Genomic DNA, 27,472 nt, shown 5'->3' on the forward strand with positions numbered 1-27,472 from the left:
GTGTCTTAAGTAATCATTCTCATTCCCTATTCCAAGGTCATAATGATATTCTCCTATTTTCTTCTGAAAGTTGTAAAGATTTGCTTTTCACATTTAGATCTTTATTCCACCAGATATTGATTTTTTTTCTCTATGGTGTGAGATAGGGATCTAATTTTATAATTTTCCATGTCGATTATCAATAGTTCCAGCACCATTTAGTGGATAATCCATTTTCCCTCACTGATTTGAAATGTCAAATATGCTGCATAACAACTTTCCATATATGCGTAGATCTGTTTTGGGACTCTGTATTTGGTTCCATTGGTCTGTCTACCTCCATACCACACTGTCTTAATTACTACAGGTTTAAATCAGTCTTGAAATATAGGTCATGGTAGATTCTTGAGCAAATGAATAACACAATTGAAACATTACTCTGGGAAGAATATTCTTATGACTGTCAACAGAGTAAAATGGTCAAAGGTGATATCACAAGGGCTTACACTAAAGTGATGGCAGTGTGAATGGCGAGAAAACAAGGAACCTAAAATTAATTCCAAAGAACATATTAACAAGATTTGTTGGCTGATTGGCTACAGAGCAATTAGGAGAGAGGAAGCAAGCATATGGCTTTGAAATTTCAAGCCTGGGTCACTGTGTGAAATAACGATGAGTTAGTTTTGTCATCCAATGCTTTGGTAACAATGGGTTATATGAGGCAAGGGATCTGGGCCAGAGATATGTATTTGGTCCTTGCCTGCTTAGAGGTGACCTAGAGGGGGACCAAAGAAAGCAAAGGTCTGAGCTTTGGGGATTTTCCCTATTTAGGTGGTGGAAGGAAGAAGTAGGGGGGACATCTGAGAGGTATGATAATAAGTACGGTGCATTCTACTAACCATAACAACGATTTTTTGAATGGATGACGTAGGTCCTAGTGGCCCCAACACCTTTGAGTTCCCTCATTGGTATGACTGTGCTTTGTTTCTATGGCAATCTTCAAAGTCACCAGAACAAGTCTGTTGTCACAGGCAGCATTGAAAGCGTATCCCTTGCTGGATGTGGGGGAGACGCCCCCGGTCCGACGGGTCTCTCCCTGCAGTTCCGCAGGTTGGCCGCAGGGGGCGGAATCTGCGGCGGCCTGGAAAACTGGCGGGGGCGGGAGGCGCCGCTCTCTCTCGGGTCAGGCTCCCGGCTCCCGGCTCCCGGCGCCCGGCTACCCGCGCCCGGCTCCCCGCGCCCGGCACCCCGTGCCCGGCACGGAGCCGTTTCTCTAAGGACGCGCAGCCGAGGCGAGGGGGTGTGAGGACGCGGGAGGCAGTGTCGTCGGATCCGCCCGCAGTCCGCAGCCCCGCCGAGCCTGGAAGCTGCCGGGATGGAGCCGCCGCTCCCGGTTGGAGTCCAGCCCCTTGCCGTATCCGCCTGAGAGAAGGGGGGAGGGGAGGCCGCGTGGGGCGGGGGCGGGGGTCCGCGGGACTGCGGATCGCGGCGGAGGGGCGGCTAGGGGGCGGTCAGGACCCGAGGCCGAGCCGAGCGGGGGAGGGGGGCCGGCGCGGGAGGCGCTGTCTCCGACCCTGGGGAGGGAGGGTGGGCTGAGGGGTGGGAGCCTCCCTCCACCCCACACCGCGGGTCCCCTTCCGGGCAGCGCTTCTAGAAGAGACCCTTGACTAGCGCCTGCATACTATCGAGGGTATGGAGATGAAGGGTCCTGTCCGGGAGCCCTGCGCCCTAACCCTAGTCCAGAGGAACGGGCAGTATGAGTAAGTAACCACCTGATACCCACAGAGGAGGGGAGCCTCCCATTACCTCCCAACCCCAAACCGCGACAAGCCACCCACCCTCCTCCCACTGAGGCCGCGCAGGCAACAGGTTCGGGCCCAGGTGTGACGTGCCAGTGCTCTAACCACCGAGCTTTGTCCTCAACTTCCAAGCCGGTGGATTGATTGCTCCTGTCCGTGTGGCTCAGTGGAAGGACTCAATGGGCGGGGAAGCAGGAAGCCTGGGTTCTTAGTTCCTGCCCCTGCAACTGACATGGGTTGTGTAATCCTGGGTCTAGTCAATAAAGCTTTCTGGGCCTTAGTGTCCTCATCAGTTTAATAAAAACATTAACTGCTTTAATTTATAGTCTTTGGAGTTTTAACTGGGAGAATAATAAATGCGAAAGTGGTTTACAAAAAGTATAAGTACTGTAGAAACGCTTCATTGTTAACCTTACAGAGGTGCCTTTTCTTAACCTCATTCAGCTGGTTCCTCCAGTCTCACCACCCCCTTATTCCATGTGCTTGGAGGCATATTCATTAATTCAGTAATGGTTTTGTGTAGGCCAGTAACTGCCTCACTTATTGACTTGACAGTTAGAAAAAGTAATGAAATGTGTAGAAATGTAAACGACATTTGACATTTCATCAGGGTTTGTTACCTTCCACCCTGCCTTGCACATAGGAGCTCAGTAAAGACTGTTGACTGATTGATCAAAAGATTTTGATAAGCCATCACTATACTGCTGATCTCCCTTGCCACTAATGCCTCATCTAAAGTATCCCTGATGACCATCACATATCATAGGTAGGTCCCTATCACCGTGTGCCCAAGCCACCTCCCCTGGTTGTTCACTGGTTTCTTGACATCAGTGAAGAATTGTTGATCGCTGAAAATTTTTTAATTGTTGATCATTTAAATCCTGCCATCCCCCAACATTGGATTCTGCTTAAAAACAGTTTTTCTCAGTCCCTGCTTTTAGACTGTCCAGACTCAATCTTTATCTGTGCTGTCCAGTTTACAGAGAAGAAATTCACACTGGCCTAGCCTGCCCTTTTCTGAGGCTCTTGGCGTCACTCTCAACTGGACGTCAACTGGTTCTATGGAGGTAGCTCTTCCCTAGATCGTGCTTGGTCAGTTCTGTTGAAGTGATAAATTCATTTTATTTTTCCCAGATTTCATCAAACCCTGGAAGACCAGTTTAATGAAAGTAAATTCAACAGAAAAGTGAATTGAAAAGTGGAACACCACTGCCACTTCCAAAGGCAAGAATAGGGTGGGAAGATGTAAGCCTTGGGCAAATCAATAAATTTTTTGCGCCTCGGTTTCCTCTTCTTAAAAACAAAATTATAAGGATTAAATAAAATAGCTGCATTGTTGAGATGACCACATCCCAGGATCTGGTCCCTTGGTTTGGTAGGTTTGGAACTCTATTCAGCTGATAAGGGAGTGAGCAGCTGGCCTTGAGGTGAATGCCTTATTCTATCTGGTCTCTTGTACTGGAAGAACTTTTAAACTTGCAGTGGTAGCTCTCCTGATTATTTGTGTCCTCCCCATAGAGAAATCAAATTCTGTATTCCAGTTCTGTAAAAGTTAAGGGTATAGCACAACTAACACTCAATGGCTTGATGTGTATCAGGTACTCTTCTAAGCATTTCATGAATTAGTTCATTTAACCCTCATGTGAGGGTTACTGTGAAATTGTAATATCATCATCATCATCCCCCTTTTCTAGATATAGAAGTTGAGGTACAGAGAGGTTAAGTCATTTGTCTGAGTCATTACATTGTCTGAGAAGTTTCTTTTGAAATCATTTATTGGAGACACCTGATACTGTCAAACCATATATATATATATATATATATATATATATATATATATATATATATATATATATAACCCTCAAATCCTTGTCTCTTGGGTGCCTTCTCTGACTTGAGTGTCCAGAACTTTTTTACTTTGGGCCTTTTTATCCTAGAACTTGAAGCCTATTGCATTCTTTAGTTCTGTAGTTCCTGCTATCAACCATAGGAGAAATTTACTTGAGAGACTAAAATTACAATTAAAGGTAAGGCTTTTTTGCACACAAGGAATCAAACACTAACATTCATTTTTTCAAGGCAAATGGATTATGATGCCACCTGTTGTTTCATCTTTAACCTTCCTTGAACAAATCAAAGTATTTCCTAGGGATAATGCTGGGTCTGCATTCACAATTTTTTACTGTTTTCTGTTTCCAACTACCAAATTCTGATTTCCATTTTTTTGCCATATACCTATTATTTTTCACCTTTCTGTGTTGAAAGGAATGATTAGATTTAGGTAGAATTTTTATTCTTATTCTTAGCCCTACTCTCTTGTTACAATTTATTTAGTGACTAACATGTAGTAGATATTAAATAAATATTTGTGGAATTGACTTAAATTCCCAGTTTATGTTTTGTGATGGGTTTTTTTGGGGGGAGGTTGCATTTCTTTTTTAAATTGAGAAATAATTGATGTATAACATTGTATTAGTTTCAGGTGTACAACATAATTACTTGATATTTGTATATATTGTGAAATGATCACCACAATAATTCTTGTTAACATTCATCACCACACATAGTTAACAATTTTTTTCTTGTGATGAGAACTTTTTTTTTATAAATTTATTTATTTATTTATTTATTTTTATTTTTGACTGCATTGGGTCTTCGTTGCTGCGCACAGGCTTTCTCTAGTTGCGGCGAGTGGGGGCTACTCTTCGTTGTGGTGCGCAGGCTTCTCATTGCGGTGGCTTCTCTTGTTGCAGAGCATGGGCTCTAGGCGCGCAGGCTTTAGTAGTTGTGGCACATGGGCTCAGTAGTTGTGGTACACGGGCTTAGTTGCTCCGCGGCATGTGGGATCTTCCTGGCCCAGGGCTCGAACCCGTGTCCCCTGCATTGGAAGGCGGATTCTTAACCACTGCGCCACCAGGCCAGCCCTGTTGTGATGAGAACTTTTAAGATTTACTCTCTTTTTTTTAAAATAGATCTTTATTGGAGTATAATTGCTTCACAATACCGTGTTAGCTTCTGTTGCACAACAAAGCGAATCAGCCATATGCATACATATGTCCCCATAGCCCCTCCCTGTTGAGCCTCCCTCCCATCCCCCCTATCCCACCCCTCTAGGTCATCGCAAAGCACCGGAGCCAATCTCCCTGTGCTATGCTGCTGGTTCCCACCAGCCAACTATTTTACGTTCTGTAGTGTATGTATGTTGATGCTACTCTCACTTCACCCCAGCTTCGCCCTCCCACCCCGTGTCCTCAAGTCCATTTTCTATGTCTACCTCTTTATTCCTGCCCTGCAACTAGGTCCATAAGATTTATTCTCTTAAAAACTTTTAAATATACAGTACACTGTTATTAAGTACAGTCATCACGCTGTACATTACATCCCCATGACTTATCTATTTTATAACTGGAAATTTGTACCTTTTGACCCCCTTCACCCATTTCATCCCCCCCACCCCCTGCCTCTGACAACCACCAATCTGTTCTCTGTGTCTATGAGTTCAGTATTTTTGGTTTTTGTTTTTCGATTTCACACATAAGTGAGATCATATGGTATTTGTCTTTCTCTGTCTGACTTATTTCACTTAGCATAATGCCCTTAAGGTCCATCCATGTCATTGTCTGTTTTGTGATGGTTTTTAACAATACAATCCAGTTGAATCTTTACTGCTGATGTTCAACACCATTTCTGTACTATGTTACTTGGGAATTATATTGGTTTGTGTTCATTTTCCTCAAAGTAAGCTCTTCCTCCTTGGCCCTTGCTTTGTCAGTCTTATCTACTTTCTGGTCTCCATCTGGGTTTATAGGATTCTCTGCTTGACTCATGAACTTTGCAGTTTGAAAAGGGCCTGCCCCGTATTCTTGTAGTCACCTTAAAATATTAAACCCCTGCAAATTAGGCAAGCAGGATCAGAGCAGAAAGACTGCATTAATACTTTTATTTCCCTTAGTCCTGTCTAAGCAGTTCCTTTCCCCAAGTTAACTCCTTCAAAGTTAACACATTTGAAAAAAATTTCAAAAAGCTACAACGATAAGCCTCCCCAAAAGACAACAAAATGGAAATCAAACCTTTCAGAACAATGACTTCTAATATCACATGTTGAACAGGTGTATTTAGAAATTCATCTCTGTTTATAGCTTAAATGTTTGTTTATTCAACCAATATTTATTGAGCATCTATTAGGTAGGTGACAAAACTGAATATGATAGGGTCTTTGCTTTCAAGGAGCTCAAATCTGAGGGAAATAAATGTAACTATAACAGAGTGTGTTAAGTGCTGTATTTGAGGGGCAGGCAAAGGGCATGAGGCCAAGTTTCACAGAGGAGGTGATGGTTGAGCTAGGTCTCAGGAAGAAAAGAAGAGTGTTCCTGGCAAAAAGAACCACCTGAAGAGTGATTTGGGGGGAAGGTAGGAGATGTTCAGAATGGCCATTTACCAGTAGGTTATACCTTGACTGTGGGCCACTAAGAATAAGTAATAAATGAAAATTAGTGTTTCAGGAGTACATAGGAATTTAGAAATCTTGCATTTCATACTGGGGGGCCAAGTTCAGTCATGCTTACCAGAAGCACTAGCATGAAATTAGAAACCATGGTAAAAACACAAGGTATGTAAAGGCAATCTGGTTGTGATATCTGCTACCTTATTGGTCACTGGGATTATTTTGACTGATTCAGCTGGCTGGGCACCTCCTCTTACTTCTCCATGAACCTGTATATTTGTTTGAAGAGATAGAATCATTCTTTGATAAAAAGCCATGGGAATATAACCAGAAAGCTAATTGATGAAATTTATAATACATTTATTCAACAAACTTGAGTGACTACTATGTGCCAGGTACTGTACTAGGTGCTAGAAATACTATGGTGAAAAGACAGCCGTAGTCCCTGCCCTCATGGACTTCACACCTAGCTATTAGTTCTTCTCTCTGGTATGCGTAATCTGAAGGTGTGTGCACTGTAATTCATGCTCTTAAGTTTGTAAACTGTTTTTAGGACATAGACTATTTTATGTTCTCTATGGCATAGAACTGTGGGTATTCAGTTACTGATCAGCACTAATATGCTTTTAGACCTAAAGCAATATCTATCATGATGCTCAGATCTAGGGAACAAGATACAGCAAGTCTAATAAATACAGACTAGATTTGTATAACAACACAGCAATGTATTTTGTTGTTAAATGTTTGAGTTTTTCAGTAGCTATTCGTTGATGCATTCTTCTGTTTCCTAGGCTAATAATCCGGTTGCACAAGAAGGAACAGCATGTTCAAGATATCATTCCTATAAATAGCCACTTTAGATGTGTTCAAGGTACTAGCTTTAATTGCTTAGCTAGTTTTATAATGTTTTTCCTTGGTCATTATTGCTTTGTGTAATACCATACATATTTAAATTTGTCACTGCACATAAAATGAAATGTATTACACTCTGTGCAAAAAGATAACATTACTAATCTACCATTGAGAAGATGATAAATGCTTTGTTTAAGAGCCCTGAAGGATTATATTGAAATATATATATTCTTACCTGCTACCCTGGCTGGGGTTAGAGATGTATGTAGTCTGTTACCTATGTAGGTAGTCTTTTATGCTGATGAACCTATATGTGGATTTAAATCACATTCTTGGGTTTAACTGATACACTGCTCATTGTAAAGTATCAAGGTCACTTGAATTCACATGCGTTCAGCACTTTCTCCCCACACTATTTGAAATTAAAACATTTGGCAACAAGCCTTGCCAGATTGTAATACCTTACACTCAATTGTGCTGATTCTCAAACCTTTGCATTGGTGAATCATAAGAAAATCGACTCTGGGGAGGAAATATTTGGCTTCCTGCCTTCAAATTTGGGGAAAGAGAACAGAAAATCTGTTGTTTCATCTGCTACAATGAGACTCAAAAATTGGGAGGTTTGTGTAGGAGGTGTTGCTTCTGTCATTTCACATTGCTCTAGAAAGGAAATTGATTATTAGAGAACAAGTGCATTGTGTTTCCAGTGGGTTCATTGCCTTCATCAGATAGGCATTCTGTGTCAGCTGTAGCTTCTTGGAAAACTTGAATCCTACCTTGCATGGCTTCTTTCTTAAACTACATTCAACTTTTTTTTATCGCAAAAAACTAATATATATATATACTGTAAAAAGTTTGGAAAGAACAGAAAATTATAAAGGAAATAAGTAAATTCACATCCTTCAGAGATAAACACCTAACATTTTCCTTTTTTCTACACCTGTAACTTTTATGGTGGGTGGGACTCATACTGTATGTAGTTTTTTGTCTGTTCCACATGCCATCATATTATAAGTGCTTTTACATGCTATTAATAGCTGTATACTATTCCATTTTATGAATGGCCTATATTGTAGTTATTCCCTGTGTTTGACATTCAGGTTATTTTTTGTTAGTATAAATAAGTAATGAATCTTCCTGCATGTCTCTTATTTCCTTAGGATTTATCTCTGTAAGTAGAAATACTAAGTGGGCATGACTTTTTAAGAGAGCATGTATTAAGAATTAAAAATACCCACAGTGAATAGAATCCACATTGTATAGAAGATTGAAGTCTTTTATTTAGCCATTTAGCCTGCCCTGTGTGAGAGAGACATATTGAACGAGGCACCTGCATGCTATAGTAAGTTACTGTGGTCACCTCACTTTTCATAGTGTAGTACCCTTTGTTACATGCTCAGCCCTTTAAGGAGGAGAAAAGCCAAAGAACATGACGTTAGTATCCTATTAACTCTATACCTTTTTGTGCTATCAATACTTCTAGAGTCTTGTTTACCCTGTTTCTCTTAGTCTTATTTTTAATAAGAAATAGATGGCAGGTTTCTAGATTGGAATCTAGGAAAATATGTGTGCACACACACAGTAGTTCCCCATGACAAAAGGAACGGTTACCTCCTTGAGTTTTCACATCCTTTGTTTCCCAACCTGTACATCTATTTTGAAAAGTCTCTAAGTACTTCGGTTTTAAAGGATTAAAGTTATCAAATAGCAGTTGTGAACATGTAATACCTATGCCCTGATGCACTGTTGTCCCTTGCTTCATTCATCATGCTAGTAAAAGTATCGAGACTATTCTCTAATATTAGACAACTTAGGTAATTATCAGTTGCTTCTGTTGCACCTGCGTAATGGAGCCAAATATACAATCCAGGCTAGTGAGAGAACTAGAAAAGGCTGAGCCTACTCCATTTGGCCAAGGTAGATCCAAACGAATCCCAAGGAGTCAGTACCCAGAGTTTAACTAGCCAGGAGGGTCTGGCAGGTGCCGTTGGCCAAATCCAGGGAAGTCAGAGAGGAAGAGATGGGTTGGGTCTAGACACTAGAGGTAAGGAAGGAAGTCCAGGTGAGCCATAGAGAGAAAAGAGAACTCTGAACTTGGAGACTGTGCTTTGGCCCATTTTATACTTCCTTGTTGGGTGTGGTAAGCCTTGGATCCACAAGTGTTAATGGTAGACTGAAGATAAAGAACTTCAAGTATTCTCTGCTCCTATATGGGACAGGGGTGGAGGTAATGAGGTCCCTGGGAAATTTTCAGAGACTAGATTTGAGTTAAGAAGGTAATTCACCTTTAGGCCTTTGGGGTCACTTTCTCGGCTTTTTATAAGAATTATCTAAGTGATACAGTTAGATTATATTAAGTTAGTGTGTTATAGTTGAGGGGAATTAAACACCTTCACTTGGATTAACATGTTATATTCCCTACTATGGTCATTGCTTGATTTGCTTTGAGGCATTCCATGTGGTTACTTGTTCAGTTAATTTTTCTTTTAGTTGAATTGCTCATAGTCTTTAGAACGTAGTGCTATTAAAATCCCCTTTGAAAAATGCTAAACAAAAAAGCAAAGGATTTTTTTCATGTGTTCTAAAACCTAGGAGTGGTGATTGAGAGAAGTAGTTATTTAGTTAGGTGTATACTTCTTTTGGTTGTAATGAATGGTTTTCTCTTCCCTGATTCTGTTCTTTCTTCTTTTCCTTCAGAAGCGGAAGAAACTCTTTTGATTGACATAGCTTCAAACAGTGAGTATCTTTCTGAATGGAGTTGATTTTCATTCAACAAATATTTACTTGAATACCCACTGTATTTAAGACACCTTTTTTGCACAACTTTTATCTTACCATTTTATCCTGTATTCTCCATTTTCTTAAGGCAGCCATACAAATTAGCATTACCTCCCAAAAACATTTAGCCTAAGCTTAAGAAAAGGCAGGTGGCTGGCAAGAATCTTTAAAAAGTTGAAAATATGATCTGCTTTTCTAATGCTGAACTTCTTTGAACTACCAGTATTGTTGCTATCAGTTAAGTCATTGCTGTGTAATTGAAAATTGTAGGAAGGGCCAGAAAGTGTTTAAAGCACATAAGGTTTATGAGTGTTTTTTTTTAACTGCTGTTATGTTTTAAGCTTTTCTCCCCCCATCCATTTTTTATTTTTGCATGTTAAATCATAATGTTTTCCTTTGTTTGTTATATTATTTGGCGAGACTACAGAGTCCCTCTTGTACCAGGGATACCTTTTTTTTTCTTAAAATAATTTTGGTCTTTTATTTAAGCCCATCCTCTCAAGGCATTTCTTTATCAGCGAGAACATGGTCTTCCTTCTCACTGTTTCTGTTCTCTCATTTTTATCTGTTTGAAGCAAATCATCACTGACTTTCTGTGCAAGCTGTTCTCCATTTATCATCTAAAATTGTACTCTGTTAACATGGGGAGGAGAAAATGGGCACTTGAAAGCTACTGTATCTACTCTGTGTTTGCTGTGGGAAAGAGTATATGACCACATGAATCTAAATCAAATGGGTTACCTTATCTCTTGGCTGAGTCCTTGGATGAGTGGGGCTTGGCCCTTAGCTTGGGACTATCAGTTTATACATAATTTTGCTTAGACACAGTCCCTGTCCTTGGCACTATTATTTTGTATTGCAAAGTTTAGATAGACTTTTTCTGGTTTGGGTTTTATTAATTCTTTCTTTTGGTCATAGATTTTGGAAGTCTTAAGGGTTGATCCTGAAAGGCTGAGCACTTCCAGCTTCTAGCTTCTACTGCAGATATCCAAGAGAGCAAATAACTTAATAGCTATGTCTTGTCGTACAGAAAAAGCAGAAGGCAAGAACAACACTAATAAAGCAAAATTTGAGCAAAGTTTGTTCAGCAGTGACTGACATTGCTGATGAAATCTGCTGAAATTAGATACCTAAATGTCCTGTTCTTAGTGTGGAAATAGGTATTTGATCCAAAGCTGAAAAGTTAAACTGAGCTGTGCCTTTTCTCTTACAAACACCTAATTTATAGCATTCGTTTTGTTGCTCTCTCCTACGTAGAAATTAACCATGTGTTGCTCTGTCCAGAGTTCAAGTCACTGGATCACATGGGAAGTAGTTAAGTAACCACTTGAATAAAATCCTTTGTTATTTCTGCCCATTTATTAATATTTGCATTGAAGCTAGATTTTTATCTTGATCCTTAGGCTTCATACATAAACCTTTAGAGTACACAGTATGTTGCTGGAGGGAGACCTTGGGTTTGTTAAGCAGGCCTGATTTTACTGTAACTGTGTATTTTCCCACTGTCTGGATGTTAGTATTAGACATTTAAAAAATTTTTTTCTGATTATACAGGTAATACATCCTCATTATGTACAATTTGGAAAATTCAGAAAAGTTTGAAGTATCAAATTAAAATTATGCTCCTGCAACTTAGAGATCACCACTGTAATTAACATTTTCATGTATCTCCTTCCAGTCTTTTATTTATATTTTTACATAGTTGGAATCCTCATATGTAGTTTTTATCCTGCATTTTCATTTAACATTATATTGTGACCTTTTCCCATGTCATTTAAAATTATTTAAAAACATGGTTTTTTTTTTTTTTTTAGTATTAGTTGTTTTATTTGTTTCTTTGTTTGGTTTTTTATACTGCAGGTTCTTATTAGTCATCAATTTTATTTTATTTTATTTTTTTTTAATGTTTTTTTCACACACACTGTATTTTATTTTTACAAGAGATAAATAGACTGACACCAAGCATTGTACATGGATGACCACAACAAAAGCAACAATGATTGTAATTACCAAACATGAAACACACTCATACTATGTCATAATATTGAGATTCAGTCCAGTAATCCTCCACTGTAACAGCTCCTTTACTTTGCAGTGAAAATTGATTTGTATATTCTTTGCCTCTGAGTCCTTGTGGGATTTTTTCTTTTTTTAAATTCAAACAGAAAGTCACAAAAATTATACTCATCCTCATCAGTTCACTCAGTCCCATGTAATTAATTTTTTTTCATCTTGATCTTTTGTTAGCACTTTTATGAGCTCATCAGTTTTTCATTAGAGTTCTGAAAATGCTTATTCATTCAGTTCAGCAGTACAGTCAGGTACCAGAAACCTGTACTTGTCAGAGTCTTTTCCATGAATTTCCTGAAGATGAAACCCTTTTATAGGAACATATTTACAAAAGCATCAGAGTACACCCAGAACTGTCTGTAAATGACAAAAGACTTAAAAATGACCACGGTTAAAGATTTGATGAAAGTTCATAATAATGCAGTTGACAAGAAAATTAGTTATTTCTGAGATATACATTTTAAAGTAATAACTAGGATTATGACTTATAACATTATACCAGAACATATAAGATTTTTAGAAATTTCATGTAATGTCTGAAACATTTATATTAACATATTTCCATACAAATAACCCAATGAAAGTTTAGTATTAGTTGTTTTGTTTGTTTGTTTATACTGCAGGTTCTTGTTAGTCATCAATTTTATACACATCAGTGTATACATGTCAATCCCAATCGCCCAATTCAGCACACCACCACCCCACCCCACCATGGTATTCCCCCCTTGGTGTCCATACGTCCGTTCTCTGTCTCTGTGTCTCAACTTCTGCTCTGCAAACCAGCTCATCCGTACCATATTTCTAGGTTCCACATACATGCGTTAATATACGATATTTGTTTTTCTCTTTCTGACTTACTTCACTCTGTATGACAGTCTCTAGATCCGTCCACGTCTCAACAAATGACTCAATTTCGTTCCTTTTTATGGCTGAGTAATATTCCATTGTATACATGTACCACATCTTCTTTATCCATTCGTCTGTCGATGGGCATTTAGGTTGCTTCCATGACCTGGCTATTGTAAATAGTGCTGCAATGAACATTGGGGTGCATGTGTCTTTTTCAATTACGGTTTTCTCTGGGTATATGCCCAGTAGTGGGATTGCTGGATCATATGGTAATTCTATTTTTAGTTTTTAAGGAACCTCCATACTGTTCTCCATAGTGGCTGTATCAATTTACATTCCCACCAACAGTGCAAGAGGGTTCCCTTTTCTCCGCACCCTCTCCAGCATTTGTTGTTTGTAGATTTTCTGATGATGCCCATTCTAACTGGTGTGAGGTGATACCTCATTGTAGTTTTGATTTGCATTTCTCTAATAATTAGTGATGTTGAGCAGCTTTCCATGTGCTTCTTGGCCATCTGTATGTCCCCTTTGGAGAAATTTCTATTTAGGTCTTCTGCCCATTTTGGATTGGGTTGTTTGTTTCTTTAATATTGAACTGCATGAGCTGTTTATATATTTTGGAGATTAATCCTTTGTCTGTTGATTCGTTTGCAAATATTTTCTCCCATTCTGAGGGTTGTCTTTTCGTCTTGTTTATGGTTTCCTTTGCTGTGCAAAAGCTTTGAAGTTTCATTAGGTCCCATTTGTTTATTTGTGTTTTTATTTCCATTACTCTAGGAGGTGGGTCAAAAAATATCTTGCTGTGATTTATGTCAAAGAGTGTTCTTCCTATGTTTTCCTCTAAGAGTTTTATAGTGTCCGGTCTTATATTTAGGCCTCTAATCCATTTTGAGTTTATTTTTGTATATGGTGTTAGGGAGTGTTCTAATTTCATTCTTTTACATGTAGCTGTCCAGTTTTCCCAGCACCACTTAGTGAAGAGACTGTCTTTTCTCCGTTGTGTATCCTTGCCTCCTTTTTCATAGATTAGTTGACCATAGGTGTGTGGATTTATCTCTGGGCTTTCTATCCTGTTCCATTGATCTATATTTCTGTTTTTGTGCCAGTACCATATTGTCTTGATTACTGTAGCTTTGTAGTATAGTCTGAAGTCAGGGAGTCTGATTCCTCCAGCTCCGTTTTTTTCCCTCAAGACTGCTTTGGCTATTCGGGATCTTTTGTGTCTCCATACAAATTTTAAGATGATTTGTTCTAGTTCCATAAAAAATGCCATTGGTAATTTGATAGGGAGTGCATTGAATCTGTAGATTGCTTTGGGTAGTATAGTCATTTTCACAATATTGATTCTTCCAATCCAAGAACATGGTATATCTCTCCATCTGTTGGTATCATCTTTAATTGCTTTCATCAGTGTCTTATAGTTTTCTGCATACAGGTCTTTTGTCTCCCTAGGTAGGTTTATTCCTAGGTATTTTATTCTTTTTGTTGCAATGGTAAATGAGAGTGTTTCCATAATTTCTCTTTCAGATTTTTCATCATTAGTGTATAGGAATGCAAGAGATTTCTGTGCATTAATTTTGTATCCTGCAACTTTACCAAATTCATTGATTAGCTCTAGTAGTTTTCTGGTGGCATTTTAGGATATTCTCTATGTATAGTATCATGTCATCAGCAAAGAGTGACAGTTTTACTTCTTCTTTTCCAATTTGTGTTCCCTTTATTTCTTTTTCTTCTCTGATTGCCATGGCTAGGACTTCCAAAACTATGTTGAATAATAGTGGTGAGAGTGGACATCCTTGTCTCGTTCCTGATCTTAGAGGAAATGCTTTCAGTTTTTCACCATTGAGAATGAAGTTTGCTGTGGGTTTGTCGTATATGGCCTTTATTATGTTGAGGTAGGTTCCCTCTATGCCCACTTTCTGGAGAGTTTTTATCATAAACGGGTGTTGAATTTTGTCAAAAGCTTTTTCTGCATCTATTGAGATGATCATATGGTTTTTATTCTTCAGTTTGTTAATATGGTGTATCACATTGATTGATTTGCGTATATTGAAGAATCCTTGCATCCCTGGGATAAATCCCACTTGATTGTGGTGTATGATCCTTTTAATGTGTTGTTGGATTCTGTTTGCTAGTATTTTGTTGAGGATTTTTGCATCTATATTCATCAGTGATATTGGTCTGTAATTTTCTTTTTCTGTAGTGTCTTTGTCTGGTTTTGGTATCAGGGTGATGGTGGCCTCATAGAATGAGTTTGGGAGTGTCCCTTCCTCTGCAATTTTTTGGAAGAGTTTGAGAAGGATGGGTGTTAGCTCTTCTCTAAATGTTTGATAGAATTCACCTGTGAAGCCATCTGGTCCTGGACTTTTGTTTGTTGGAAGATTCTTAATCACAGTTTCAATTTCATTACTTGTGATTGGTATGCTCATATTTTCTGTTTCTTCCTGGTTCAGTCTTGAAAGGTTATACCTTTCTAAGAATTTGTCCATTTCTTCCAGGTTGTCCATTTTATTGGCATAGCGTTGCTTGTAGTAGTCTCTTAGGATGCTTTGTATTTCTGCAGTGTCTGTTGTAACTTCTCCTTTTTCATTTCTAATTTTATTGATTTGAGTCCTCTCCCTCTTTTTCTTGATGAGTCTGGCTAATGGTTTATCAATTTTGTTTATCTTCTCAAAAAACCAGCTTTTAGTTTTATTGATCTTTGCTATTGTTTTCTTTGTTTCTATTTCATTTATTTCTGCTCTGATCTTTATGATTTCTTTCCTTCTGCTAACTTTGGGTTTTGTTTGTTCTTCTTTCTCTAGTTCCTTTAGGTGTAAGGTTAGATTGTTTACTTGAGATTTTTCTTGTTTCTTGAGGTAGGCTTGTATAGCTATAAACTTCCCTCTTAGAACTGCTTTTGGTGCATCCCATAGGTTTTGGATCATCGTGTTTTCATTGTCATTTGTCTCTAGGTATTTTTTGATTTCCTCTTTGATTTCTTCAGTGATCTCTTGGTTATTTAGTAACGTATTGTTTAGCCTCCATGTGTTTGTGTTTTTTACGTTTTTTTCTCTGTAATTCATTTCTAATCTCATAGCGTTGTGGTCAGAAAAGATCCTTGATATGATTTCAATTTTCTTAAATTTACTGAGGCTTGCTTTGTGACCCAAGATGTGATCTATCCTGGAGAATGTTCCGTGCGCACTTGAGAAGAAAGTGTAATCTGTTTTTGGATGGAACGTCCTATAAATATCAATTAAATCTATCTGGTCTATTGTGTCATTTAAAGCTTCTGTTTCCTTATTTATCTTCATTTTGGATGATCTGTCCATTGGTGTAAGTGAGGTGATAAAGTCCCCCACTATTATTGTGTTACTGTCGATTTCCTCTTTTACAGCTGTTAGCAGTTGCCTTATGTATTGAGGTGCTCCTATGTTGGATGCATATATATTTATAATTGTTATATCTTCGTCTTGGATTGATCCCTTGATCATTATGTAGTGTCCTTCCTTGTCTCTTGTAACGTTCTTTATTTTAAAGTCTATCTGATATGAGTATCGCTACTCCAGCTTTCTTTTGATTTCCATTTGCATGGAATATCTTTTTCCATCCCCTCACTTTCAGTCTGTATGTGTCCCTAGGTCTGAAGTGGGTCTCTTGTAGACAGCATATATATGGGTCTTGTTTTTGTATCCATTCAGCAAGCCTGTGTCTTTTGGTTGGAGCATTTAATCCATTCACATTTAAGGTAATTATCAATATGTATGTTCCTATGACCATTTTCTTAATTGTTTTGGGTTTGTTTTTGTAGGTCCTTTTCTTCTCTTGTGTTTCCCACTTAGAGAAGTTCCTTTAGCATTTGTTGCAGAGCTGGTTTGGTGGTGCTGAATTCTCTTAGCTTTTGCTTGTCTGTAAAGCTTTTGATTTCTCCATCGAATCTGAATGAAATCATTGCCGGGTGGAGTAATCTTGGTTGTAGGTTCTTCCCTTTCATCACTTTAAGTATATCATGCCACTCCCTTCTGGCTTGTAGAGTTACTGCTGAGAAATCAGCTGTTCACCTTATGGGAGTTCCCTTGTATGTTATTTGTTGTTTTTCCCTTGCTGCTTTCAATAATTTTTCTTTGTCTTTAATTTTTGCCAATTTGATTACTATGTGTCTCGGCATGTTTCTCCTTGGGTTTATCCTGTATGGGACTTGCTGTGCTTCCTGGACTTGGGTGGCTATTTCCTTTCCCATGTTAGGGAAGTTTTCGACTATAATCTCTTCAAATATTTTCTCTGGTCCTTTCTCTCCCTCTTCTCCTTCTGGGACCCCTATAATGCGAATGTTGTTGCGGTTTAATGTTGTCCCAGAGGTCTCTTAGGCTGTCTTCATTTCTTTTCATTCTTTTTTCTTTAGTCTGTTCCGCAGCAGTGAATTCCACCATTCTGTCTTCCAGGTCACTTATCCGTTCTTCTGCCTCAGTTATTCTGCTATTGATTCCTTCTAGTGAGTTTTCATTTCAGTTATTGTATTGTTCATCTCTGTTTGTTTGTTCTTTAATTCTTCTAGGTCTTTGTTAAACATTTCTTGCATCTTCTCGATCTTTGCCTCCATTCTTTTTCCGAGGTCCTGATTCATCTTCACTATCATTATTCTGAATTCTTTTTCTGGAAGGTTGCCTATCTCCACTTCATTTAGTTGTTTTTCTGGGGTTTTATCTTGTTCCTTCATCTGGTATATAGCCCTCTGCCTTTTCATCTTGTCTATCTTTCTGTGAATGTGGTTTTTGTTCCACAGCCTGCAGGATTGTAGTTCTTCTTGCTTCTGCTGTCTGCCGTCTGGTGGAAGAGGCTGTCTAAGAGGCTTGATGGGAGGGACTGGTGGTGGGTAGAGGTGACTGTTGCTCTGGTGGGAAGAGCTCAGTAAAACTTTAATCCACTTGACTGTTGATGGGTGAGGCTGGGTTCCCTCCCTGTTGGTTGTTTGGCCTGAGGCAACCCAACACTGGAGCCTACCTGGGCTCTTTGGTTGGGCTAATGGTGGACTCTGGGAGGGCTCGCGCCAAGGAGTACTTCCTAGTACTTCTGCTGCCAGTGTCCTTGTCCCCACGGTGAAACAGAGCCACCCCCCGCCTCCACAGGAGACCCTCCAACACTAGCAGGTAGGTCTGGTTCAGTCTCCCCCGGGGTCACTGCTCCTTCCCCTGGGTCCCGATGCGCACACTACTTTGTGTGCCCTCCAAGAGTGGAGTCTCTGTTTCCGCCAGTCCTGTCGAAGTCCTGCAATCAATTCCCACTAGGCTTCAAAGTCTGATTCTCTAGGAATTCCTCCTCCCATTGCCAGATCCCCAGGTTGGGAAGCCTGACGTGGGGCTCAGAACCTTCACTCCAGTGGGTGGACTTCTGTGGTATAATTGTTCGCCAGTCTGTGAGTCACCCACCCACCAGTTATGGGATTTGATTTTACTGTGATTGCGCCCCTCGTACCATCTCATTGTGGCTTCTCCTTTGTCTTTGGATGTGGGGTATCTTTTTTGGTGAGTTCCAGTGCCTTCCTGTCGATGATTGTCCAGCAGCTAGTTGTGATTCTGGTGTTCTCGCAAGAGGGAGTGAGAGCACGTCCTTCTACTCCGCCATCTTGTTTCCTCCAAAAACATGATTTTTAATGGCTAATATTTCACCATAGTTATGCACCAAATTTTATTAAATTAACTCCTTTATAAAATTAAGTCACTGTCAAGGAACATGGTATATCTCTCTCTACTTACTCAGTTTCTCTTTATATCTCTCAGTAACATTTTGCGGTTTCTTCATAGCTATCATACGTTTGTAGGTTAACTATTTTTTGATGGATTTTATTTGTTTGCTGCTATTGTCAGTGGAACCTTTTTTCTCTTATCTTCTAATTGCTTATTACTAGTATACAGAGCAGCTGTTGAGTTTTAGATATTTATCTTTTATCCAGCCACTTTACAGAAATTTATTTTTATTTTTGGGGGGCTGTTTATTTTCTTTTTTGGTTTTGATAGACAGCCCTAGTCATCTGCAAATAGTAGTTTTGTTTCTTTCTAGTAGCTATAACTATTAGTTTTGCTTTATGTCTCATTACACCAATAAGAATTTGGAGATCAATGTTAAATAATGATGATGATTTATGTTTAGGTCCTGATTTCAGTGAGAATGCCTCAAGTGGTGCTTCATTGTTGAGGATGTTATTGCCTGTTGATTTGATAGCGTTTTTTAAAACCATGTTAAGAAACTGCATTTATTTCAAGTTTGTGTGGTTTTTAAAATGGTGACTGTATATTGAATTTTATCAAACGTCTTTTGTATTTATAGAGATGGTTATATTGTTCTTCCTTATTTGACCTATTGATGGACTGTATTACACTAATTCCCTAATATTAAACCCTCTTTTATTCATTATTCAACAAATATTTGTTGAGTGCCTTCTATTTGCCAGGCACTATTCTAAGTGCTGCACAATCAGTAGAGAACAACATAGATAAGGTTGCTCCTCCAGCTTTGGTTCTTGCTTCTGTGCTGTTTGATACTAGTGTCACGTAGATGCCTATAATCCATTAGTGCATTCCATAAACATGTGAATACCTTCCATGTGCCAGGCACTGTGTTCTGGGGATATAGCAGAAAGCAATATAGTCGTGGTACTTCATGAAACTTAGTGAAGGAAACAGAATTTAAACTGATAAGGTATAGTCGTATAATTGCAGGGGGTTTTTTTGGTTTGTTTTGGGGTTTTTTTTTTTTTTTTGGCCACACCGCGTGGTTTGTGGGATTTCAGTTCCCTGACCAGGGATCAAACCCAGGCCCTCTGCAGTGGAAGCCCAGGATCCTAACCACTGGACCGCCAGGGAATTCCCCATAATTGCAGTTTTGATAAATGCTATCAAGGAGAAATACAGAGAGTTTATAAGAGTGCTAACTAAATTAGGCAGGGTACTCAGGGAAGGCCTCTTTGAAGAAGTGACATTTAAATTGAGACCAGAGGGGATAAGTAAGAGACAGGTGAAAATGGGGAAGAGTATTCCAGGTAAAAGGAACCGCATGTGTAAAGGCCCCAAATTGGAAGTAGCTTGACACTTTCTTTGAAATGAAAGAAGGCCAGGATGCCTGAAATAAGGCTCAGACACCAAGGTAGGACAGGCTAGGACCAGATCCAGTAGGGTCTTGTAAGCCATGATAAGGAATCTGGATTTTCAGATTTTTAAAAATTGAAAGAATATGAAGGATTTTATGCCTATGTTGGGGTGCCAGTTAGGAGGCTCCTTCAGTAGTTTAAGCTAGAGAGTGTGGTGGCAGTAAGAATGGAGAGAAGTGGACAGATTTGATAAATGTTTTTGGAGGTTAAATCAACAGAGGTTGGTGTGGGTGTAGCGGGTGAGCTGAAGTGTCAAGGATGAATCCCAGGTTTCTGGCATGAATGTGGATGGTGGTACCATTTGCAGAAATAAGAACATTGCAGGAGGAATGAGTTTTCCTGGGGCAGGGGTCATGAATTCAGTTTTAGCTATGTTTACTTTGAGATTTCTTTGAGACATCTGAGTGTAGGTGATAAATTGGCAGTTGAATGTATGCATCTGAAGCTCAGAAGTAAAGTCTGGGTCTCTAGCACATAGAGGGTATTTGAAACCATGAGAGATGATGTGACTGTATATAGAGCTGTGCTCTCAGATACCATAGCCACTAGTCGTATGTGCCTATTTAAATTAATTAGAACGAAATTAGAAAATCAGTTCCTCAGTTCCTCAGCACTAATCACATTTCAAGTACTCCTTAGCCACATGAGGTCATTGGTTACCATATTGGACAGTGCAGTTAAAGAACATGTCCATCATCACAGAAAGTCCTATTGGACAGTGCTGATACACAGTGAGAAGAAGGTTTAATATTGAACTCACTCTACTTTTTAAAGTTCACATAGAGGAGGAGATGCTTCAAAGGGCACTAAAAATTAGTGACCAAAGAGCGAGATAAAATAGATGAGCATGGTGTCATAGAAGCCTTTGGAAGAGACTGTTTCAAGGAGGGGTCAAGTGTTGATTTCTGCTGCTAGGTCTGATAAGATGACTGAAGAGTATCCATTGGATTTAGTAATATGAAGATTATTGGTGACCTTAACAAAGCAATTTCAGAGGGGTGGTAGGAGCCAAAGTCATATTGGAGTGGATTAAAGAGAGAAATGGGAGGTGAGCAAGTAGCAACTGTGTGTCTTTTAAAGCTTGACTGCAAAGGGGGAATGTAGAGGTGGACCGGAGTTGGAGGGAGATATGGGGTCCAGGAAGGTTTTTTGTTTTTTAAATGAGGAGGATTTAGAACATGATTTATTTTAATGCTGATGAGAAGGAGCCTGTGTGAGGAAGAGGTTAAAGATACTTGGGGGAGGTGTCTAGAGAATCATTGTGAGATTCCTGAGAGAACCTGAGGGGTTGCAATTCAAAAAGAAGATGGCCTTTGATAGGAGGACTCTTCTTCCTTGCATCAGAAGAGAAAGGAGAAGATGAGTACAGATACAGGTAGGTTTCCATGTGATGGCTTCCGTTTCCTCTGAAGTATGAGGTAAAGCTCATAAAGTATGAAGAAGAGAGCTTGAGAAGAGGGGGATCCAAAGATTGAGGATAAATGAGAAGGTGTGAATAGTGGTTCCAAATAGTAGTGGGAGACAAGTTGACTATGGAAACTTAGATTGCTTCCTATCATATAGGGCCCCGTTGAGGTTAGCAGTCAATTTATAATGGGGTGTGTGGGTGTGTGTGTGTGTGTGTGTGTGGTTTTACTCCCTCAGACGTAAGTACAGAGAAGGCAGTTAGTTGGATTTCTGAGGGTTGGGAGTTAGCCAGGTAGGTGTTAGCCAGAACAGAGTGGTAAGGCAGTTCTGGGTTTTTGCAACAGAGTGAAATGATGGCATCTGTTTGATAAAAAGGGAAGTGAAAGCAGGAGGAAGTGAATGGATACTGAGAAAGTGGAGGGATCAGTGCGCTGGAGGTTCCCATAAGAGCAGGTAAGCTGGAAGGAGTAACAGTTCAGAGTGGGATATTTGAATTAGAGATTTATGAGGTGATGGTGTTTCTGTGATGAAAGGTCCAGGGTATAACTGAGGCAGTCCCAGTAGGGACTGAGGGAGTAGGTGGCTGAGGTGGAGGGGCAAGGTCGTTGGATGAGGAAGTTGAAGGTGTTGACTGAGCTTTCTGTGCTAATTTTGCAGGGACGCAAAATTAAAGCAGGGGTGTGAGTGGAGAGGAGGTCTTAATCAGGCCTGGATTTGGAAGTTTCTGGGAAGTTCGTACATGATTTCATGGAGGAGGGAAGGGAAGAAGCTGGCATAGCCCAGTGGGTGAGCCTCAAAGGAGAAGGGATTTTTCATGAGGGAGGAGGAGAGGGAATGGTCTGGAGATGGCATTAGGACAAATAAGGACATCAGTCTTAAATTACATAGGGTGTGAAAGACTATAAATAGCCTCTAGTTCAGAGGGCCGCAGCGGGAGCTAGTCTTAGGGGCCAGCCAGTTTGCAGGTGACTCTGATTTTCAGTCTGGATGCACTAGATCACCTGGAGGAGTGTTTTAGAAACTCCCAGTGCCTGGGCTTCACCCCCCAGAGATTCTGTTTTCTTGGCCTGGGATGGGGCCCCAAGTGTCAGTATTTCCTAAAAGCGCCTCTGGTAATTCTAATGCACGCTTAGTTGAGAACTACTGAGAGATGCAGGGAGTATTCAGAGGAGAAGTTGAAGATAGAGGAGTGTTTGCTGATCACAAAGAGGCCATAGGGGCTGGAAGGGAGGAGAGTAGAAGGTTGGGTGGTGGGGGTAATTTGTCCTCTTTCCCATGCAACATGATGAGAGAGCATCTAGTGTTATTTTGTAAGCAATTTCTGGAATCTTCTGTCCGTTAAATGGGTCAGTTTATTTTTTATATTTGCTAAAATATATCTTTCAAGGACTGTGAGACAGAGAGAATATGTGTTCTTGTTCTAAGTCTGTATCAGGTAGAAACTGCTCTTTTTTAATTTTTTTTCTACTTTTAATATAAATTATCTGAGAAAGAGAGGACTACTTGTGCCCTGAAGGAGGTTTTCCCATCGTATCTTCAAGGCTGCTCTAATTGACAGTCCTTATTCATGCCCCCTCTTTTTTTCTCCACCTTACAGTGGCACCCTCATTAATTTTCTTATTGCTGGTCCCTTATTCTCCCTTGGGTGCCTTCTTTTTCATTTTTTTCCTCTATGTTTATCTCTTTTCTTCTGATCACTAAATCTGTGAATATAGAAACTTAAAGAAATGCAAAGAAAGAGAGAGTCAAATGTTCAGAAGTGGATTTCTACCATAAGAAACTAGGATTTTCATTTTATTTTCTCATCTCTTTGTTATTTACAAGTGTGAAAGAGTTCAGTTTGGTAGTCATTAAATGCCTTCTTCTGTCTGTGAAGTCTGATGTCATTGTTATCAATAAAGTGACCGATGAGCCCAGTTTGCCTGGGACTTTCCCTGTCTTAGCTTTGGAAGTCTTGAGTCCTGAGAAGCCCCTCTGTCCCAAACAACCCTGGGAGACCATTGAGAGTGTTGTGTTGGATAACCGGTATGTGCAGCCTGCATACAAGCTCCTCTTGCCCTTAAGGAGCTTATAGTTTCCAGGGCCATGAGAAAGCAATAAATGTAATAAATCAGTTAAAATAAGAATGTAAACAAGGACATGGGTTTCCTGGGTCACCATATCCAGACAGTTGATGGTAAATAGAGGGCATTAGAAAAGGGGGGACAGTATGTTATATACATAAGAAACTAAAGTCCCAGATAACTTTGCTTCTAATTATACTGTTTTCCAATTGACTGTACTTGAACCAGACCACTCCTGGACATGGGTCATTATATTGTTTTTGTGAGTTTATTCAAGACATACATTTTTCACTTGAGGTAAATGAGGTGTAGATGCTTCTTTTCAGAATAATTCAAACCAATCCCATTATGCTTTTATTTTTTAATTAGCTTATAAATTTAATTGCCTGGGTACAATCTGTACCTAGGAACAAACTGTCATATTTCCTTTTTTCCCTTCACACTTCAGAGACTCTTACTATATGATTTGGATTTGAAATGGTAGGAATTTCCAGCTAGGAGATGGGAGGAGGGTGGTTGAGGAATTGATCTTCTGCTAGATTTTGGAGGTTCCTACAGTGACATTTGAACGATATATCAGAATGTAGGAAACTGTGATTTCATTATGTATCATATCACTATATTGGGCTGCTCATTTACACAGTTTATCAGCCTTCATTAGATTTTCCTCTGTGCATCACCCCCAGCACCACCACCACACCTAATCCCTTGATCTTATAGGCATGCTTCACACGTTAGAGGTCTGGAATATTTGCAATCTGGACCTTCTCCTATTAAATTGGTAAGTTGAAAATATCCCAAGAAAACATTATTTTCCGTAGCTATATGTACATGGATTTCCATTCTTTTTAGGTGGCTGCAAAATTCGGATTCAGGGGGACTGGACCAGAGAGCGCCGCTTTGAAATCCCTGATGAGGAACACTGTCTGAAGTTCCTCTCAGAGGTCCTTGCTGCTCAGGAAGGTAACTCAAGCCTCAGCAGTTTTCTTTCTACTATTTGCATGGGACATGCTGTACAGAGGCAAGTGGCCATTAGCAAAGTACCTCACCCCTAGAGCCTTGATAGGTGATTTTTTTTTTCTTCAGGAATGGCCCCAGGGATAGGTTAGGGAATAAGTCTATTCAGCTTTAAGGACACTGAGTCAATTTCCAGAATCTTCAGTTTCATTCCTTGGACAGCTTACTGCAGACTGTAATCCTCCTCTGGTCCCAGATGATCCCAGAGCTGCCCTCATTTTCTTAGTCTCTTCCTTTGTATTCAAGAATGGCACTGGCCCCTGCACTTGAGTGCTGAGTGAATGGCCTTTGGTTATGGTATATTCCATTCAATGGAATAGTCATTCCATTCTGACTATGACCCTTATCTCTCCAGCGCAGTCACAACTTCTTGTTACAGAGCAAAAGGACTCATCCAGCTGGTACCAGAAATTAGACACTAAGGACAACTCTTCTGTTTTTTCAGGTACTGAAAAGATTTTTTTTCCCTGGTTGCTATGATTATTGCAGAGTCAATAGATTTTATCTGGGCAGATAAGATCATGTGGATTAATGTCAGTGTCAGATACCTTCTCCTATGGAGTGGTTTTATCAAGTCCGTACCCACTGACTCATGTTCACTCCTGATCCTTTCTGTGGCACATTAGCTCTTTCAGTGCCAGCTTAGCAGAGGGGTAAAAAGTGCAGGCTCTGGGGCCAGACTACCTGGGTTTGAATCCCAGTTCTCTGACTTACTAGTTATATGATCTTGGTCAAATTACTTTGACAACTCTGAGCTTCTGTTTCTTTTTCTGTAACATAGGAAGATTTTTAATAGCACCTACCTCATGAGGTCTTTGTGACAATTAAGTGAGATAATGATATAATTCCTTACTATCAACCAGGCATTGTGCTAAAAGTCTTCTATAAATACTAGCTCTTATTATTCACGTTCTAAGTTAACGTAACTTACTGTCATTCTAGTTAATATGTCAGTGCTTCAGGGACAGATGTGCTTCTTCCCCCAATCTACGTTATCACTACTCTTATACCTTTCTGTTTGGTAACGCCACTGAGCAAATAGTGATCAAACCAAAACCGCTGATCAAAGCAAAGTCCTATCAATCCTGGATAAGTTGGATGTTATCTTTTCCCCCCTTCCACTCTGGGTTCTGTGTCCTTCAGGGCTTCTTGGATTTGAGGATAATTTTTCATCTTTGAATTTGGACAAGAAAATAAATTTGCAGAATCAGCCTACAGGGGTTCATCGGGAACCGCCACCCCCACCGTCTTCAGTGAATAGAATGTAAGTCCTATGTTGAAACAGATTTCCCATGTGTGAGACACACATGGGAATTGTTTAAGGCAATTTCACTTTTGAATTCCTCATTTATTTGCTAGGCTTCCACGTGAAAAAGAAGCTTCTAACAAGGAACAGCCCAAAGTGACCAATACCATGCGGAAGCTCTTTGTACCAAACACCCAGTCTGGGCAGCGGGAGGGTCTCATCAAACACATCCTGGCAAAGCGAGAGAAAGAATATGTCAACATTCAGACTTTCAGGTTAGTCTCTCTTCTTCTTACTGAGGCTAAACGTTAGTAGGTATAGGAAAAAATGGTCTTTTGGTATTTAAGGTATTAGTTAAATTAGCTTAATTCAGAATAAAAGCATAAAGAAAAGAGTGGTGAGCTGATTCAAGCCCCTGTCTTTATGCTGGTCAATAACATACATATCCAAAATAATGCAAATGCTACAATTTCCCTTGGATTTTCTAATTACTAATGATACCACATCTACTAATCTTTCTATCCACTCTTAGAGAACCAAGTCAAGTTCACAAGTACTAGAGAATTGTCTCCTAGTACATTCCATAAGCAAGTGTGTTTATCTATCTGACCTGCTGAATTTCTTCTTGCCAATATTGGAAAATTAAGTCCGCCATTACCACTAGACTTTAATTTACCTACTTTGGGAAGTTAACTGAAGGAAGTTTCACCCAATCATCTTGATTGGGAGGTCTATCTTGGATTCTTTCCTCTATTATATTTTTCATTTCATCTTGGTGATATCCTCTTTTCTGGACTCACTATGTGTGGTGTGTGTCGTGTATCCCGATGTTCAAAGCAGCAACACTTTTCTTTGTTATTTTCGAACAGCATGTACCCTTTTAGTCCAAGATTCCAGTCCCATCTGCTATCCCATTATGCCTCATTTATTCTAATTCAGTCATGACTATATCCCTATGCTGAAACCTCCAGATCTTCAGATTTCCCGTGATGCTTATATTTGTATGTAAACAGTTAAGACAGTCATGAGTTTTCCCTTCTGCTTTCCCCCTTAATACTATATCTGTCTCAACAGAATTTCCTACACAGATGTCCTTGTAATCCTTCGGGAAGTGAGTTTTTGGATTTAACTACAACTCCTTATGGAATAGTTATCCATATTAGACATCCTTATAGCATGAAGATACCTCTTTCCCATCCACAAGCTCTCCCTTCAAATATGAGTTTGGATGGAATGTAATAGAAAGGAAATGTGGTAGAGCAATTAAATTTGTGTTTTTTAAATAGAGACTTGGTTCCTTTCTGTAGGTTTACCTGATGTAAAATTTGGAGAGAATAAGCCCACTGCCTTTGTCTTCTACATGCAGGAGGGTTTTGTGTGTGTGTGTGGCAAAACAGTTTGAGATATTATGTTGCTTATTGTGAACATTCACACTTGACCTTTGTTTTTAAATTATTTTTTGGTGTCATGTATTAGATTCTTTGTTGGAACATGGAACGTGAATGGCCAGTCTCCAGATAGTGGGTTAGAACCTTGGCTGAACTGTGATCCGAATCCTCCTGATATCTACTGCATTGGGTAAAATACACGTCTGGAATTTCATTTTGGCTGTATGTTTGGTGTTAGTTTATGTGACATTTTACTTTTTTTTCCCCCACCATTTGTAAAAACCTACTGTAGACTATATGTGAGAGTTAACTTGTGGGTCAAATTTGTGAGATCATAAAGGAACAGCTACCTAAATTTGTGTAAGGAAGCATCTAATCCTCTCAAAACCCGTAGAAAACTATATACTTCATAGAAACTGAGATTTGAGGTTAATTCTAACAGTGACTATTTCTA

General features: G+C 39.5%; 1 protein-coding gene across 4 annotated transcripts in view; it reads left to right on the forward strand.

Moving 5' to 3' along the window:
- The first annotated feature begins 1,136 nt into the window (after positions 1-1,136).
- OCRL (OCRL inositol polyphosphate-5-phosphatase) overlaps positions 1,137-27,472 on the forward strand; it is a 56,426-nt gene continuing 30,090 nt past the window's right edge. For 2 of the 4 annotated variants that reach the window (XM_061177911.1, XM_061177912.1), the window contains exons 1-9: positions 1,137-1,393; positions 1,660-1,739; positions 7,014-7,093; positions 9,772-9,810; positions 24,220-24,330; positions 24,740-24,829; positions 25,528-25,648; positions 25,744-25,905; positions 27,107-27,208. In XM_061177911.1, the coding sequence (XP_061033894.1) occupies positions 1,355-1,393; positions 1,660-1,739; positions 7,014-7,093; positions 9,772-9,810; positions 24,220-24,330; positions 24,740-24,829; positions 25,528-25,648; positions 25,744-25,905; positions 27,107-27,208 (824 nt within the window). In that variant the 5' untranslated portion in view covers positions 1,137-1,354. Of the gene's footprint in view, positions 1,394-1,659; positions 1,740-7,013; positions 7,094-9,771; positions 9,811-24,219; positions 24,331-24,739; positions 24,830-25,527; positions 25,649-25,743; positions 25,906-27,106; positions 27,209-27,472 lie in introns of those variants that run through there. The other 2 variants (XM_061177913.1, XM_061177914.1) reach the window with 2 other exon arrangements.

Source organism: Eubalaena glacialis, chromosome X (assembly GCF_028564815.1).
Source record: "Eubalaena glacialis isolate mEubGla1 chromosome X, mEubGla1.1.hap2.+ XY, whole genome shotgun sequence".
Lineage (NCBI taxonomy): Eukaryota > Metazoa > Chordata > Mammalia > Artiodactyla > Balaenidae > Eubalaena > Eubalaena glacialis.